Here is a 19,714-nt window from a genome sequence, read left to right as displayed (position 1 = left end):
CCACCCTCTTAATTCATCTCCAGTCCTTCTCGTCTGTGCAGGACGCGGTGATCGCGATGAAGATTGAACGTGTGCGGCTGAGTCGTCCCGGGTGGATCGCCTTGCAATATACGTGGGTAAATCACGACCGGTGCTCACTAATTTTACTTAGGCGAGAGAAATTAAAAACTCTGCCACCGAAAAAGAATGGTAGTGGTGGCAGTACTCGCAGCCGCCACCGGGTGCTCATAGCTCGTACATTAAACACGTATAAATATATATATAGCAATAGACATCGTGGCACGGTGGGTGGGTGTATGTGACGAACAGCTGAGGTGAGGGGAAAAAGGAGGGATTATTTCGCGCGGACGTTATTAACGCGACGGGACGTCCAAGCCCATTTATACCACTTTGGATAACCCCCAACCACCGTCACTACCATCACTACCACCGCTACCCCTTCACGCACTTACCACCCTCTCTGAGCATATATACATATAACGCTATACGCGTATACGGTATTACATATATGGTATATACATGAAAAAGGGCAAATGAAAAGGAACGAGGAAGAACGATTTCATAATTGAGTTTTGCCTGGACTGTGGTGGCACACGTTGCTGCAGATTTTAGTCCATTGAGAGTTTTTCATAGCTATGTAATGATAACTGTGAAAAATATTCTAACCATATTTTTCCTTCGTCATTATCGTTAGAACTAGATATACGCTAAAGTATGAACAAATAATGTAGGTATGAAAATTTAATATCTACAAAAATAATACAAAATCATATTTTCACAAGTAGCAATAACTTTTTAAACTTTGAAAACAGTTGGATAAGTATTGGTTTATCATTAATGTTTTTTCATGTTCTGCTGATAATTTTTAGAGCAGAAGAGGTGGTTAAAACAGAAATGTTATATTAATTATAAATTAAGTCCAAAAAATATGTTTAAAAAGTTATCCCAGATATATAACTATTAGTTATACTAAATACTAAATAGCCGTCTTCTCATTATCAAGTGAGATGGTCCACCATATTATTATGCCAAGTGATATTTTTTGTAAACAAACCTTATCAATATAAATATTTGGTTATAATTTATTATTACAATACGTTTTGATTTCAATGTATTATGCATTTGGTATATATGCAATTTTAGTACCTAACTACTAAAACTTTCTTTTCAATAATTAAATAAATGTAGGTAAACAAATTAACCAAAATTTACATAAAACACGCATTTTTAAAAACAACATTCAGTAATTTATTGAGATTTAGAAATTATAGTGAAATTATACCATTTAACAAAAATAAAATATCATAAAATGCTATGATAAACAAATTAGCATTGTTGGTTATAAAAAATAGTGAATACACCTTACTCCGTTCATAACAGTATTTTTGATATCATTATACATTTTCTTCTCTTAAATCAACTCGTAGGTTGCTTTACAACTCTATATCAACATTTACTTACCTCTAATTTATTAAGTTATTTGTAAAAGATAACACCCTTTATTTTTTATGTTTTATCTGGTATAAAATATGTGGGGGCGTGGGGCAATACTGCGTATTCCCTAATTCACATTTCCTAAAATCAGTTTAGGTACTCGTATAAATAATATTTATCTAACGTTTTAAGCCCTGAATATACCAAATTTTTTATTTGTGGATCAAAGGCACGAATGGAATCATGCGTTTCTTAACCTTACACCAAATAAGGTGAATAAAACAGTACGAGTTTTCAGTCCCAATATCTTGTGCTGATTTTATACATTACTATGTATACAAATAATGATTTTTATTTTAAAGAGTTAAATATTTAATACGGAATTTTGCAGAGGTTAGCTATAATCTGTTATTCTTACCAACATTCAAAAACGCTTCAAATAAAATATCTTATTTTAAAAATTAAATTGTATATAGTCGTTCTTACCTTTCTTAAAAATCGTGAAATTTTTTCTCCGTGTTCCCATTGATTACCCGATGTTCGGCCGTTATTACAGTCCAAACCAAGGATCTGAGAAGACGAAATACTAGACATAGATGAATTGCTGTTTGAAAGTGTTCTCTTGTTGTTCGTCTTAAACATATCAGGTTTTTTCCATAAAAGCTTGTTGAAGGTTTCCACGAGGACCAAAACTGCGTCGTGCATTAGTGCGGCTTGTGCCTAAATATAGAAAAAGAAATCGATCCATTAATGTATAACATTATGCCAACAAGAAGGTCCAAAAGGATCTTTGGAAGTGTAGGTAAAAAATGTCGTGTGTGCGTCTATATGTCTGTGCGTGTGTTTATTTGGAGGATGCTCGCAATACGTCAGCCGACGACAATCCGATGCGCGGATCATGACAAATGGGCAAAAAATTAACCCGAAAGACTTTTTCATCTTTAGGTCGTCACAAACAAAATAAACAAAAAAAAATTATACACATATATTGTGTGTGTGTGTGTGCAGTTATATATGAATATAAGTATTCGCAAGGTACGACCATGGGTGGAGGGTGGGATTCAGTGAACATTTTTGAATGTGATTGATTTGTTGTTGTTGTTGGGGGATGAAACGGTTGAGTGGCCATGTTTGTCAGTAGGGCTTTGGCTCATGATTGATAGTGGAACATTTTCGTGCGACGCCCGATTGAAGAGAATGGAGAGACGGTGGTGCAAGCAATGATGGTGGCGTGCACAAACGGGAGAGAAACGAGGAGTCCTGCAGGGTACGGAAAGCTACGTTCAATAATGCAGAAGCCACAGCGCAACCGAAACACAATCACACCCATGCTGGGGACTAATTCATCAACCAAGGTCGGTTTGAAGAAGAAAAAAATTGGTTTAACCTGTCAACGAACGAAAACCGACTACAACAAAAAAAATATATATTAGATGGAAGTCACTTAACAAATTATTGTAAAGTGTTTCGCAGAGAAATCGCATAATATCATGGTCGGTTAATAGTAGCAAATATTATATGTTTTGTAAACAAAAAACGTTTAATGTTATTGTCTACAAGATAATCGAATGTAGAGCAACGCAACGAGTATAATAAATTTGTTGAATTCATTGAAATAATTACATTTATTGGGGAATATTTTATAGTAAATACCTAAACATACCATTGTTTAAATTTAATTATTATTTATGATTCCATTTGACATTATAATAAAGATATAATTATTTGGGTATTATGGGTAATGAATTTAAGAAATTTGGATAGAAATATACCTACCAACAATAGGTATTTTTAATTCCTAACATTTTTAAAAACGTGTTTTAATGTTGACCAATTAATTTCTAACTTAATCATAAAACAATTTTAATTATTTAAATATTGCCTTGATCCTTGATGCTATTTTTTTTTTTTTATAACGGTGAAATATATTTTTTTTATTTGTAATTCGTTATACTTTATACATTTTAAAAGTTTATGTGCAAACTATCAATATACTTATGGTAAATTTAAATGTTTAATTAATTAGAACTGTGCAGTTCGTTTAAGTAAAAATTAATGATAAAAATTAATTATAATGATTCTGTATATCATAATATTTCATACATTTGAAACTTACAGTTAATAAATAAATAAGTAAATATTTCACATGTTAGTTCGATATAATAGTACTTCAATTAAAAACACCATTTTCGTAAAATGCTTTAATATTATTTCAAAAACCCAAAAGTAAATACTAATTTTGTTTTATTCATTGAGTTTAATACATGATAGGCATTTAATTATTGTAGAATACAGTTAGTTAAATTTAAATTTAAATATACGTACATAAATCAAAAAGTTGTTATTGCTAACAAAAATAATAAGCCACTAAAATTTAGAACTAGATCAACAAAAAAGTAAGCAAACGACTTTTAAAAAAAATTTGTTGAAAAGTAAAATAAAATGTCATATTTTATTCTATGTTTTATGAATCAATTTATAAATACCTACTATATAATATAAGCTCTATTAATAATAATTATGATAATAAATCATATTAAAGAAAAATATTATTCTTAAATAAACGTTAACCAGAAATCAAGTTATTTTGGCAAGGGTGTATTGAAAAAATGTTATGTAACAGAATCAAAACAGCAGCTGACATAAATAAAACAAAAATCATGAGTTATATCTCTGAGATGATCCAAAAGAGTAATACATGAAATTGTTAGTAATAAAAATAATTACATCACTCATAGAACTTCTCAAAGAAACGAACCTTCTACAAAAAATATAACTATATATTTATTGATATCATATTATTTATCTTATATACTTTTCTTCTTTATACTCTAGTATCATTATGTAAATATAATTAAACTGTAACATGTATATCTTAAACGCCAATAACCCTGGTAGTTGAGGCGTATTTCTAAATAAAAAAAAAAAAAAAAAAAAATAATTACAAAAGCAAATATCAACTTTTCTAAAAGGGAGTATTCAAAAAAATATTGTATGCTTATTAAAACCAATTCAGCTTTCTCACATTTAACCACAATAATATTCAGCACACTTTTATCCAATTAAAACAAAAGAAAAACATTAATAATGAAGGAAAATAGTAAATGCAGAGTAGAATACACTGATAAATTTTAATTTTCTATAAAAATAATGTTTATAATACTAGAATAATTATAGGATTTACATATTAAACTTGTTTAGAAACTCAATTTTAATATGAGTATATTCCAATGGGTGTTTTTACCTATATTTATATATTACAAGCCATCTTGTATGTACTTATGCTTACCTATTGTTAAATTTGGGGCCTTGGGGGCATGATTTATAAAGAACTAACAGTAAAACTAAAAGTAAAATGCATTATGATGAAAAAAATTCAAATTCATTTTGTAACATATAATATAATTATTTATTTCTTCATGTTTAGAATAAATATGTTATGCATATTTATTTATACATTTTACTTAATTCAAATAAAAAAGATATCTTAAACTTTTAAATTTTAAATATTAATGAATGAAAGTACGTCGGATTTTTACATTATATGATAATTTATATTACTATAAGCATAAAGTATATAATATATTGTGTTGGTATTGAATATTAATATTTTTACCGAAATCGTGTCCTTTCCTGCTCCAGGTGACGTGAGAGGATCTAAGTTTTTCCACTCCGATAGAAAATGCTTAACCGACCATTGATTCATATCCAATAGTCTAAATCCAGTTATATTGATAGCACCATACTCGATAACTTCTGTCTCCCAATGATCATCCATTATCTATCGAAAGACAATTATTTATTAATTATTACTATCATTAATCACAGACAACACGTCCCCATAAAATACATAATAAAATATATTGTTAATACAAAAGAAAATTCATAAAAAAAAAGCGAACAAGTGGATGTCGCTCTGCAGTACATTAGGTTACAAGTGGATTACTGTAATGGATGGTATTAAATTTGAATTCAATGATGTAATATCATTGTATACGAAATACAATTCGGAGTGGAGATGGTTTATTAGTCTAGGATATGTTATACTACATTAATTATATTGTTATAATTTTTTTTAAAAAAAAAACGTCGTCCGTAATTATTTAATATTATAAAAACGTGAAATCGTACTTTTTTCTCCTTTAACCGCTTTTATTTCGAATACCGTTTCGAAAATCGAAAAATGGCATCTTTAAAGTACCAGCTCAAGAACATTACCTCTTAGAAAAGATGCTACACTTGATACTTTTGAGCAAGTTTAGAGGGATAAAAAGTGTTTACAGAATAAAAAAGAAAAAGAAATAAACATCATTGTAATACCAATACATTCCTCGCTAAGCTCAAAATCTAAAATTAAAAAATACATTGGTTATTATTTTTATGTTTTATTATTATTATCATATTATTTTTTTTGTGCCTAATGTTTACTACTTATAAAGAGTAAGTACTTATAATTATATCATCAAGCTGTATTGTATATATATATATATATATATATATATAGAGGGAGAGAGAGAGAGGGAACACACGGCAACATAGACCATTGGGTGTACAGACCCTAACCCTTAATTAATATTTTTCAAAAATCAGAACTAGAACCAACATTTTTGAAAAATAATTTATACCTACGTACTATAATTAAAATCAAAAAATAAACAAAAGATCCATACTACAATTATATAACTTCTCAAGTAGACACATACTTTGTAAATTATCTTGTAAATATATAAATAAAGTTTCACGCCAAATATTTTCCAGTAACTTTTAAAGGACACATTTTTTCGTATAACTATTAAACTGAGGGATTCAATATATTTACTTCATGAATTATGTTGCATATTCAGCATTTATATTATATGATATTACACCTATACTGTTTATACTAACAATAATCATAAGTATCATATTACGATCGGTGGGGACTGTCCATCGGTTATTATATGATACTTATGATTATTGTTAGTATAAACAGTATAGGTGTAATATCATATAATATAAATGCTGAATATGCAACAAATTATATATTCAGATAATGAAAAAGAACAGCTTTAATTCCAATGTTTTATTAATACGATTACCTATATTAATATATAATCGACTTAAATTGCTTATCTCAATTCCATAAAAGGTACCTCAATTATTTTTGTTTATTTATAAATTATAAGAAATTTTAATGATAATATTTTTTTCAAGTAGGTAGGTACATAAAAAAAATTATTAATGAATGGATTTAAACTTCTCCTTTACACATAAATTTGTCAACGAAAATGTTTGTCTTTTGACGGAAACTTTAAAGAACACGTTCGCGTAATTAATTAATTTAACACCCCCAATCCATTTATGGAATCACTAACTTCAAAGATACCTTGTAATTAATCAGTAGTGATTCCATGTAACAAAGATAAACTCAAGCGATATAACACGATGGAATTTTGGGGAAACTCTAAAATGAAATTAAACTTGAATGTAATGAATTGATTGCTGCACTATAGTATACCAGAAACCTAGGGTAAAGCTATTTCTATTTAACTTTAGAATTGGTACCTACATGAATTCAAATTACAACTTTGATAAATCAATAGAATTTTTTTTTCATATCGGCTCTTAAAACATTAAAATAGCATAAATGTTATCGTAATAAATGAAAATATATGTGTGTATACCTTACGTACAACTAAAATGTATGACTATTAATTTTAATTTTAATATTGAAATATACATTGACTTTTTTCCCATTTATAACTATTTCACTTGAATGCGTATAATATCCAAAATCATTATAATAAAAGGAAAACTAACTGATTGCACGCCATTTAAAAATCGTAAGTGGATTTGATAATCCACAATCTCATAATATTCATAATAACTAGAGGTGTGTGAAGTTAGTTGAAAATGTCACTATATGTATGCACTAATTACAAATAGTATTATATTATATTATTAGGTGCTGAATTAGTGTATCAAGTAAAAAGTTCCATAGAATATAATTTCTGTAGTATAGTAGTTACCTATATAGGCTATACAGTATACCTATATCATTAATTTCCTATATTATTTCTATAACGATACATTTTAAAATCTCTGAAACATATTCATATAAAATAGAACAATAATAAAAACTTTAAAAATAAGTAGATAGATTATATTCACCATTTAATAATTATTTATTAATGTTATACATATCTTACTGAGTACTGAAATAATATACCAATTTTTAAATTCATTTAAATTGCATATAATATATAGATTTAATAAAATATCTTAATTTAATAAAAACATAATCTCTTTAAGCGTTACATTAAACTATAGCGTATAAAATAATAATTTAATCAATTATTACCAATCCACTGAGTAAATAATGATAGGTCCTCTTGCCTAATTGAATATCTTTAACATGTGATACGACAATTTGCTTAGCCATAAGTGTTGGACAATCAAGCACAATTCTTTTATTACCCCATCTGTAAATAAATAAATAAAATAAGCAACAATTAATATACAATGGTATTACAAACAAGATAAAAAAAACTTTTACATATTATACAATTATCCGTAGGTAAAAAAATAAAAGTAAAAATAGATAAACCCATAGGTAGTAATTTAATTTTAATATCCGATAAAGTTTTTTATTATTCTTAATCAAATATGTGATATTGTTTTCTTCTATATTTTTCACACACAAAATACCACGCAAGTGGTTTGGTTTGTAGAATCGAATCGATTAAAAAAAGAGGGATGGTTTCTGTATATTATACTAAACACATTTTATATGCAAAGCACGATACACAGTTGGCTGATGAACTGGGTCAGAGGGATGAGTAGAGATGGAAAAAAATTGCTGAGAAACCAATTCAGAACACGATGTAGTGTTAAATCGACCAAAATACATGCACGAAAAATTCAAGTATTCTAATAAATATAGGTATTGTACGCATATGGTTTGATTTTATGTACTTACATAATAATTTAAACGAATATTTTATTATTACTGTTAATATCACGGTATACTATTTACCTCAAACATTCATATTATAGTAGAATTACGTAAACTTATTTATTTCAAAATCTAAACTTCCACGTTATAGAAGAAGAATTATTCTTATTTATACAATTAAATAAGAGTAATTCTTACTCTATGTTTTTAAAATTAAATTGGAAATTTGTTTAGATTTAATTTAAAAAAATGTATGAAACAAAAATACATAAGACTAAATAATACTATTTTCATTTGGGATTGTACTCTATTAAAGGCAATTAAAGTACTCAATATATCAACATTAAATTCCTAACTATTTGATAAATATTAATAAAATAATATTATCTGCTACAACATTTAGCAATGAGGATTTCAAAAATAAATAAACGGAAAACTTATTAGAAAAATTAAAATTTTAACGTTGTAATAAGTCTGAAAATCCATTCTAAAATCATATTATCTAAGTCAATTGCAGTATATCTTGAATTTATATGAAAATAAATTATTATTTATTTATTTTATGAAAATAAAGCCTTAAGTAAATTTTCATAATTTAAAATTGTGAGTATTAGAATTGATTTGTCAAATAGATTATTGAAATTCCATATAAAATTAGATATTTTATGAATTTGTACGCATATTCATTAATCGTAAAAATTAAATATAACATGATCATTTGAAATCATAAAGGTCGATAGAGTTCAACAGATTCTTGTATAACATTATTTAAAGTACCGTTATACGATTATAAAGCCGAATTTTAGGATTTTATATATTATAAAGGGTGTCCCGCGAGGATTTATCCATTGCGATATCTCACGAAATAATGGAGATATAATATATTTTTTTATTTAATTATTTCCAAAAACTTAAAGATAGCCATTTTTTCTGAAAATATTGACGTTTCAAAATTTTATTTTCATTAATTACCTGATTTTTAATTGTTTTCTGGTTTTGAAGAAATAAAATACGATTATAAGTTATAATCATATTTTATTTCTTAAATCTTATAATTTATAACTATTAGGAACACGGAATATAATCGGCCGTCGTATGTGAGCACGTGGCGCGGTGAGTCACATGTTTAATAACATTACGCCCATTACGGTATTAAATATTTTGCAATTTTTATCAAAACTAAAAAATAAATAAAAATCAGGAAATTAATTAAAATAACATTTTGAAACACAATATTTTCAGAAAAATAAACTCTACAAAATTGTCATAGTCAATTTTTTAAATATTTAATAATTAAATAAAAATATATTTTTTTTAACTTTTTTACCAAAACATTAAAATAAATAAAGATATGAAATAATTGTAGTTCTTATCCCTGTTAGTCTTATTACAAAACCAGAATTTCGATATCACCATTATTTCGGGAGATATCGCAATGAGTAAATCCTCACGGGACACCCTATATTTATCGACCATATCCAGATTGCAGATAAACAAGATAGGTATATGTGGACAACTTATACAGTAAAAGATTTGTAGAATATATTTTGGTTAGGTATATAAGAATTTCAGCCCATATCTTCATATTTAAGAATATATTTTATTTTTTGTTAATTTGCCGAGTTCAAAATCTTTCGTTGCATGAAAAAAATGTTTTTTATTTAAAATTGAAAAATGATAGAATTATTTCATTAACAATTGAATTGTTTGTTGTTAAATTGAAGATTGTTTAATTTTTTGAATAAATTGTTTCAAGTGTCACTAAATCTAAATAGTTTACTAAAGGAAAGGTGTGCAATAATTATTTTTAAGTTTAAGCTTGTAATTACCTATACGGCTATACATAATGTGCAATTAAAAGATGGTAAATACTAAATGCAAATTTTATAAATTTAATAAAGTATAATGAAAACATATAGGTATTATATATATATAATGATATGTTTTTATTGTAATTGGTATACAGGTTTTTAAATAATTTGTTGTAAAACAACTTATTTTATAATTTAAAAGATTATTTATAGAATATTTTAAGTTTTTTTAGAGCATAATTTATATTAGACTCATATTTTAAACTTTTAAATTTTAATAACCTAAAAATACGATCTTTATTTATGACTAATGTTTTTATACATGCAATACAATTGTAATTCATTTTTAATATAGGTACATAATATATATAATATAGCATTAAAATACTCTTTTTTTATTTATTTATTTATTTATTTTTTTTTTGTAAACTTAGCAATTTAGGTAAGTAAATGAATAAATAAATATTATGTAATTATCAAGTTGGAATACGTATATAATGAAAACAAATAAATATATATATAGGTACATAGTATTTATAGATTTGTTTTATAATATACGATTAAATTTTCACATATTATTATACCTACAACCATAGTATTAAACACAAGATACATCATAGCTACTTTCAATAAAGTATGAAATGTAGTCATTAACTGACTATAATAGTAACAACGAATGTTAATTAAAAATTATATCTAATTTTAATATCAAATACACCGATTTATTTTCTAATTTATTTAGCCATACAATCATTATAGGTACCTATTGGTATTTGGTAACACATTATATCAATATGGTAAATAAGTATTGTACATTTATTTGAATTTATTATATGGGTTGATAAATATGTTATCAAAGAAAATTTTTAGGGAATTATCATCGTATTTTTACATAAACTCTAAATTGGTTACGATATAAATCTTATAATTTAATTTATAGCATGTTTATTGTACAAAAAAAATATTAATTTTACCTGTTCACTCGTTCTACTTGGTGAATAAAATTTAAAGCATCAGATACATTTTGGATGCGTTTGACCATGTCCACTTTAAGACTATTTGGACCCAGGTCTAGAGCTTCATATAACTGTTGCAAACGCAAAAGTCCTGAAAAATAACAATTACATTATTATTATATAATGTTTTTTTAAACTACCAGATATGTTACATGAACCAAATTATATTAAGTTTAATTATTTATTCTTATCCCATTTTCTTACAAAAACTCATTAGTTTTGTCTTGCTGTTTCACTTTTTAAATTATCTATTTCAGATTTCTTGCCTGAGGTTAAGAATATTTCACAAACACAAAGGTTTGACGCCATCGCCAAAAGAGAGAGGCTACAATGATGACTAAATAAGGCTGTGGTTTTAACATACAGAGGAGACATCTCTACAAACGCATTTGTTATATGTACCTATCTAAGACCTATCTATATTTGCATTTCAAACGAATTTTATCACCCTTGAGCGCACAATATCTTCAAACATCAACTATATTTGTTTGACGTTTAGATTCTATCTGCTCAAGAGTTCCTATATTTTACAAATACTGAAATAAAACTGAGTAAAATAATGTATCTAAAAAACCGATATAAAATAATGAATAAAGTTAGAAAAAAAAACCCTTAATACGAAATTATAAATAGGTAGTTCATAGTTTTTAACATTGCATAAAAGTACACACAAATGTCATACATTCAAAACAAGTTAACGAAATTGTATTCATTTTCACCACCGTGAAAAGTATAAAAACAGAAACATATGCTACAGTAATCATGAAAATATATGTTATGTGAAAAGTATAACACAGTGTACTCCATAAAATTCTCAGTTATGCTATAATTTATCACGTATACAAACTGGAAGTTAAACATAATATCCAAATGCAAAAATGTATAGCTAGAAACGCTTTTAAAACTGAACAATATGAAAAATATAAGTTCATATTGTCATATTATTGCGGTGTCAAAAATATGTAACAATAAATTTTAGGTGGCCTAAAATTTTTAGCTATTTCTTAGGAGTAAAATATATAAGTACTTAGATCGTAGCACATAATATTTTTACAATGGAGCCCGGAATTTTTAGGAGATAAACAATATTTATTTTAAATCATATTAATGTGTATTTCACCTACACAACATTTCTGTTTAGCAAAATTTAAGTATTTTTTTATTGAATAAATATTAACTACTAATTAATCCGATTCTTAAATACTACGTTTTATAAAAAATTAATACAATCAAAACATATATATAAACGAGTATTATTTGATATTACAATATCAATTAGGTATTAAATGAATAATTTTTGAGAACTTTTTTTAACCATATACGTATAAAAATGAATATAATCTCAATAGAATTTTTATAAAAGTTTAATCCACTTTTTAGAGTTGTAAAATTCGATTTAAAATGAAGAATTAGTGTTAGTAGCAGTTCGCTTTTTATGTTACAATTATCACGAAAATGTAAATGAAATAAATAACACTTCTATATATTTTTCTTAGTAAAAAATTACTAAAAATACAAAGCCAGATATTTATTATTTCTTTACTTAGTTTTTAACAAGTGCATTCCACAATAAATGGTTATTAAAAATAAAAGAACACTTTCCATTAGCGAGTATTATTTTTTACTTTACACATAAAGAGTCTTTTGTGTCTTATGAATACTTATTTGTGCATAAATTTGCCTTTGTCTTCATATTTTAATGTCATTTTATTTTAATGCTTTGGTATTAATCAATATTTAATTTGAGTCATTTTTACTAAATGATAGGGCCGTGGCTTAATATTTTGTAAATTCCATGATTGGAAAAATAAAAATAATTGATGATAAAAATGATCCTATTCATCATTAGGTATATACTATATTGGCTATATAAGTTTGACGCTTGAAACTTAATTTAAATAGCGTGAAAAATATTAAATTAGTGTATAAGTAACCAGTTTGTGTTGTTCGTATTTTAATATATATTTCAATGTTGACAAAGCCTAATTATTGGTATCTTGAAACTATCGAATTTATAACAATAAAAACACGTATTCTTTGAAATGAACAATGCCTCAAATATGATCTATATTACCAATATCAATCTTCAAAACATATACCTAAAAAAAGCTAACAAAATATTTTAAGCAATTATTTTTATTAGGACATAAAAATCAAATAATATATAATATATATTACTATTTGTCTTTGAACATTTAAATCATACTAAAGTTAATGATATTTCAAAAATTGATTATTGGGAGAAGTTGTTTAAGTCTACAATAATTGTATAAATAAAATTTAAGGTAAACTCGTAAAAAATTTAAAAATATTAACATAGTATATATAATTTTAATTAATAATTTTAGAATCAAGCAATAATAATGCTCATGAGTCATTAGTTATAGTTGAGAAATTAAATAGGTATTGATCGTACCTCTAAGACTATTTCCCAACCAAATTAATAGTTACACAGCATAAAATGATTATTTAAAATCTTTAATACGATTTGTCTCTTCAGTACTGTAATAACTAATAAGATAATGCAACCAAACTTATGAGAATATAACAAACACAACATATTTATGAATTCGTAAGAACTTATTATATTTTTTAAGAGCTTTTATTAAATATAAATAATAATAAAAAAAAAAAATTGAATAATATTAAGAACGAATAATATGTAAATGAATAAATTATATTAAGAAGTCAATGTTATTTATTACATTATTTGAATCAATATTTTTTTTAAATGACGATTTATATGTAAATCATATTTCATCATATACCTAATAATTTAAATTTTGTTTTGAAATTACTGATATTCTCGGTATAGAATGGTATTTTAAAATAATAATATTAAAACAATATGCCTTCAAATCCCAAAGGTAGTATAACAAAAATAACAAATAATTAATGAAAATGTAATTTTTAAATTATTTTACATATTAATCAAATTGACTGAGAGCAAACATACTATAATACGTAAAAAAAACTATGTAATAAAGTATTAAAAGCTTTAAATACTAAAATAACGGTAAGTCGTTATTGTGTTCGAACAATATTTGTCTAGAAATTGAATATATTTGGTGGTTGGTCCAAGGGACTAATTGAACCAAGGGAGGGAGCAACTCGAAACATTTGATTCTATTGCGCATACGAGAAAAAGGGTTTTATAAAATAAGTGTAATCTTAAAACCGTTATGCAATGACAAATCACAAATCAAATTAAAGGTCATCCGTCAGCAATATTTAGTGTTAGATAGGTACCCTAAATTTTGATCATACTGGATACGTTTTTATATTATCTAAAATGTCTAACAATAGAATTTTGTAACATTTGATGTGCTTTGTAATAATATCGGTGTATAATGGGTAATAATAAAAAAAAAAAAAACATTTAGATTGGAATCGAAAAGGATTGTATTATTTACCCTTACTTTTTATTCCAACTGATTAACCATTTCAATGTTCTCTAAAACTCTTTATTCTAAAGAGTATTAATAATGCATCTGAAGAAATTTAAATGACAAAATGAATGAAACTTTTTTAGAAAAGAAATATTTAAATTAAATAGAATGTGAAGGGACTTTTAAAATAAATTCAAAATGTTGGTAGTGTTGATTAAACGTATTTTATACTACTATGGTAGTACAATGGATTTTATCAAGTTCATCTTTAAAGTTTTATTTAGAAACACTATGAAGTAAAATGTACATAAATACGTAGGTAATAATAAATAGATACCTAGAAAATCAATTTATGTATAAGTTAATAGTTATTATCAAATATATTCCATAGATAAAACAAAAGTCACTGATATGAGTTGCCAGGCACAGTTATGAGGTTCGAGTGTAACGTGTAAGTAGACTTATGGAGATTGAAGAAAGTGTTTAAATATTTTTAAAATCTACACCAACTAGTTATTAGAATGAGGGTAAAAAACCTTCAAATTATCATATAATATATGTAAAACTGATGAGATATAATAAAAATAATATAGAATATTTAAATAAATAAATATTTCATTTTAAATCTGAATGAGAGAAAGTAATAATAAATAATTATATTATGTTTAACCCTTTGTCCCTTTAATCCAACAAAGATAATCAAAACAATATTCATTATTTACGTTAATTCTGGCGGTTTATCATACCTACCTAGTGATAATAAAATATTAAAAACGTCTCATTGAGTAAATAAAAAATGAATAACTTATCATAGTTAAGATGATGAACTTAAATAAATCGAAGTTAAAACTTAACATAAACATAAATTCACTTACCATCGTGTGAATCATACATGTAAATTATATTAGTCCAGCCATAATATCGAACTGTATCCAATATTGCACGGTGGTAGTCTGGTCTAAGACTGACCGCATAATCCAACATTCCCGATGAGGGTGACAATACCTGAAATATTCATCATACTAATAAATGAGCTTGTATTATATGAAAAAGTATAAGTAATAGGTACATATTATTTTAATTTCAATGATATTGATTATTAATATATTATATTATATAAACTATACCGGTGTATAGTACAAAAATATAATATTAAGTAGGTATCTTTTTGTAAATTTAAATTATTCAAGGAAAAAACTTTGCAAAATTTATAATTTATTTTAAACATAGTGATTAATTAAAGTATAGTATTGATGGTAAGTATTTATCAGTTAAATACAGTAAGTTTTTCTCTATTTGTCAAAAATTCACAGCACTATAGTGATATATAGAATATAGGTAATATTAAGTAGACATCTTCGGTACAAAACATTTTTTTACGTTGTAATCAAATAATCATGTTAGGATGGTTAATTTCAGTAAATTTAACTTATCTTGGGATTTTCAGAAATACCTGAGAATTGTAAGAAATTGAAGGGTGCGGTGCAACAACAAGATAACTCCATTTTGGAAAAATATTCAGGATGAAGATATAACACTTTCCTTAATTTTGCATTGAAGATAGGATTAATCTATCGGTATATTGAAGTTGAGGACATAACAATAAATAATTATATCTAAATATCAAAATCCTAGTTTTAAATATTGTAACCGAAACTATTTTTCAAAGTTGAACATAACATGGAGTTATCTGGTTCTTGATCAGAAAAGTGCTAAATTTCAAAACTAAAAAATTAAAGGAAATGAATGATGATCAATTAGTATAATGTTCTACTTAGCCTCTCAGAATTATCTTAAGCCCTCCCAGAATTCTGCCCATTTATGTGAAATGAAACATTTTTATTTTTAAAAAAATTAAAAGGCTATAGACCCCTCATATAAAGTCACTCTACGCCTATGGTAATAAAAAGGCATATTTTAATTAGATATCTACTTAAATAAAACCTTACACAGGAAGTTCAGTTACAAGTGAAAAACTTATAAGTTCGCCTAATATTACTAAAATTTAGTTGTTATGTTCTTTCATTGGTCAAAAATTAATAATTATTAAAATATACTTGTCCTAACAAAAGTTTAACAAAAAAATAATAATAATATTAATAATTATAATAATGTATTGTACTTAAACAGGGCAATTGTACACAGAGGATTTTTATTCGAATATTATATATTGTGAAATTATTATTCATGCTAAAATAAATTAAGTTACAGATTAAATTGAGACAGAATAATCTTAGATAAATTATATTATACAGGAAGTGAAAATGTACACTCCCAATATAGACTCATATTATATTTCTCTATATTCCTCTACGTGTAGCTGTTACCTATTTAAAATTAAAATACCTAAGTTCTTTGATTTATTTTGAAGATAACATTTACGATACAATAGAATAAATAAATAGGCTGTATCTTTGAAATAAAAATTATTATCATAAGTAAATAGTGATAACTATTAACTATAGCCGTATAACTATGAATTTAAAAAATTATAATAATAAATAATAAAAATGTACATTTTGATTTGATAAATTTACTAAAAATTTTTGGAAATTACCCAAAGACACGTTTCAGGAATTTTCGGAAGTGCCAACCTTATAATTTTGTGTAATTTTTTTAAAATAAAAACATTAACTTACTACACTGGTATGTTAAATTTATTTCAACTATTAAAATGTTAAATTACAGACTTGCAGATCGACGAATAAATTTATATTACAATAACGTTTATTTTTTTGGACGTGCATTCTAACTTTGGAACCGATATTTAACATTTCACAACACAAAACTCAATCAAAAACTGTATTTGCATTCATGCTAAGCGTACATTTTTTTTGTTTTTTTTTTAGTATATTTTTAATAATTTCTAAATTACAACAATAACACATTACAAAATTATAACTCTATATCAACTATAATGTATAAACATTAGACATGTAAGTGACAACAAGAAGAAAAAAATGTTTTGTGTATTTCTTTACTTGTTCAGGAAACCATGGAGTCACAAATGGCATCTGGAATGTATTGCTATAGGAGTGTAACGTATCAAATGAATCTGGACTGACACTTCCCAACATGGAATAAACACCTCGTGAAAATTGGATACAAACTGAAAAAAATAACATAACAATAAATAAATAAATAAATAAAACAACAGGTCAAAGGCAAGTGGGAAAGAACATAATAGGTCGTTTTAGTCAGACTTATATTCACTTCGCATGACAATGAGATGGATTTCGTTAGGAATTTGGGCAATCATCTTTAATTTTTACCAATTTAATTGGTATAATAAAGTACATATTACATGGTGCACAATTATATTTTCTTGTATATTTTTTTAATGTGAAATATTTTACTGTATATCAAGAAATTTGATCATTTTTACCGAGTATTAAATATATGCAGCTCGTATTTCGTACAAATCACTTCTGTCACAAAAAAACACGCACGCAACTCATCATCTACTACGTCAGTATGTCACCATAAAACCACGCAAGCAATTCTACCTAAAAACGATTTTTACACGCAATTTGGAGACACCGTATTTTTTAAACATTAGCTGTAACATTAAATATAACGTGTAGAACATAATGACATCGTTCATACTAGTATATACTATATACCACAACCAAAAAGCACAAACGTTAATTATTAGCGATTTGAATTTTTAAATGCAAGAATCAGGACTTTGGAATAAAATAGGTAGGTACTCTAAATGTGTCTATGCCACAGATTTTAGTTTTTTTTTTCTGCCTTTTATATAATTTTACTTAAGCCACTTACTTATGCCACACCCGCATGTGTTGTCTCCGTCTCACAAGTGCGTAACATAGCAAAACTGTTTCGCGCGGGAAAGAACCCAGAAAGCTACAGTTATAAATAAAATGAAATTTTCACCATATTATAAAAAGGAGAATTTCATTTGTGCAATATCATTTTTATTTTTTCAATATCAGAATAATTACAAAAAAATTTATTTATGCTTAAAAAACACAAAAATAATGTAATATGAAACAATAAGAACTTTTATTGTATAAATGATATCGAAAATATAAAAACGATATTGCACAAACGAAATTCTCCTTTTTATATCGTGAACATTTAATTTCTTAGTTATAACTGTAGCTTTCTGGGTTCTTTCCCACGCGAAACAGTTTTTGACATGTTACGCTCAGCAGATCGCGTTTAGCTCAGTTAATTTAAAAATTAGATCTATGTATTAATGTATTATGAAACTTGATGTTAAGAACATTATCTGTGTTTGTATGTGGGTTTTTTAGGATTGTCCAATTTTGTAGCAAGTTATGGGTACATAAAAAAGCGTAAATTAAAAATGATCATAACTCACTTAAAAACTAAGTTGTCGTAAAAAATCCACATGCAAACACAGATAATGTTCTTAACATCAAGTTTCATAATAGGTCAATTTAATTTTTAAACTATGTACCTGAGCTAAACGTGATCTGCTAAGCGTAAATTTGCTATGTTGCGCACTTGCATTTTGCATGTAAGACGGAGATAACAAATATGTGTATAACGTCCTCTTAACTTCATTTTATTTATATGTAATCACTAATCATATATAAACAAGCCCTTAAAAAATATGTTCTTATAATTTTTTTATCATTTCTATCAATTGTTTTTTTGTTTTAATTGTTTATATCACACACGCTCTATCTATAGTTTTTTGTAATTTGCCACCTAGCACAATATCACCTATTTATACCTAAATAAATTAAATATGTTAGTGAACAGAATAATATCATCAAATATGATGTGTAAATAAAAAAATATATCTACCTACTCTTGTATAAATTATACTTGATATACTAGTGAATTCTCACCTACGCTTGCCCGGTATGGGGTAATTGTGCATCCTCGCACATAAAAAAAATGCAAACTGTTCAAAACAAAGTCCTCAGAATAATTGCAAATGCTCCGTGGTTTGTCAGAAATGCAAATCTACACAAAGACTTTCAAATTCAAGATATCAAAGCTCATATTAAAACATTAGCAAATAATTTTCACTGCTCTCTTCAAAATTCATCAGGTGCAATTCACTATAACCTACTCACCCACCCAACTCATCGTCGATTAAAACGAGGTCGTCCCCACGACCTTCTACACTAA

The 19,714-nt window shown here is 26.0% G+C and overlaps 1 protein-coding gene across 1 annotated transcript in view; it reads right to left on the bottom strand.

The window, feature by feature from the left end:
- LOC107164967 (glutamate receptor 1-like) overlaps positions 1 to 19,714 on the bottom strand; it is a 194,479-nt gene that overhangs the window by 53,999 nt on the left and 120,766 nt on the right. The window contains exons 3-8 of the mRNA XM_089220024.1: positions 17,566 to 17,693; positions 15,460 to 15,589; positions 11,154 to 11,286; positions 7,775 to 7,895; positions 5,051 to 5,215; positions 1,921 to 2,154 (exon numbers count right to left, since the gene is read on the bottom strand). Coding sequence (XP_089076150.1) covers positions 1,921 to 2,154; positions 5,051 to 5,215; positions 7,775 to 7,895; positions 11,154 to 11,286; positions 15,460 to 15,589; positions 17,566 to 17,693 — 911 coding nt within the window. The remainder of the gene's footprint in view (positions 1 to 1,920; positions 2,155 to 5,050; positions 5,216 to 7,774; positions 7,896 to 11,153; positions 11,287 to 15,459; positions 15,590 to 17,565; positions 17,694 to 19,714) is intronic.

The sequence above is a fragment of the Diuraphis noxia genome, unplaced genomic scaffold, assembly GCF_037042655.1.
Source record: "Diuraphis noxia isolate RWA-SAM2 unplaced genomic scaffold, SU_Dnox_SAM2 contig0002, whole genome shotgun sequence".
Lineage (NCBI taxonomy): Eukaryota > Metazoa > Arthropoda > Insecta > Hemiptera > Aphididae > Diuraphis > Diuraphis noxia.
The sequence above is the reverse complement of the archived record's forward strand: the minus strand, read 5'-3'. Positions and strand labels throughout refer to the sequence as shown.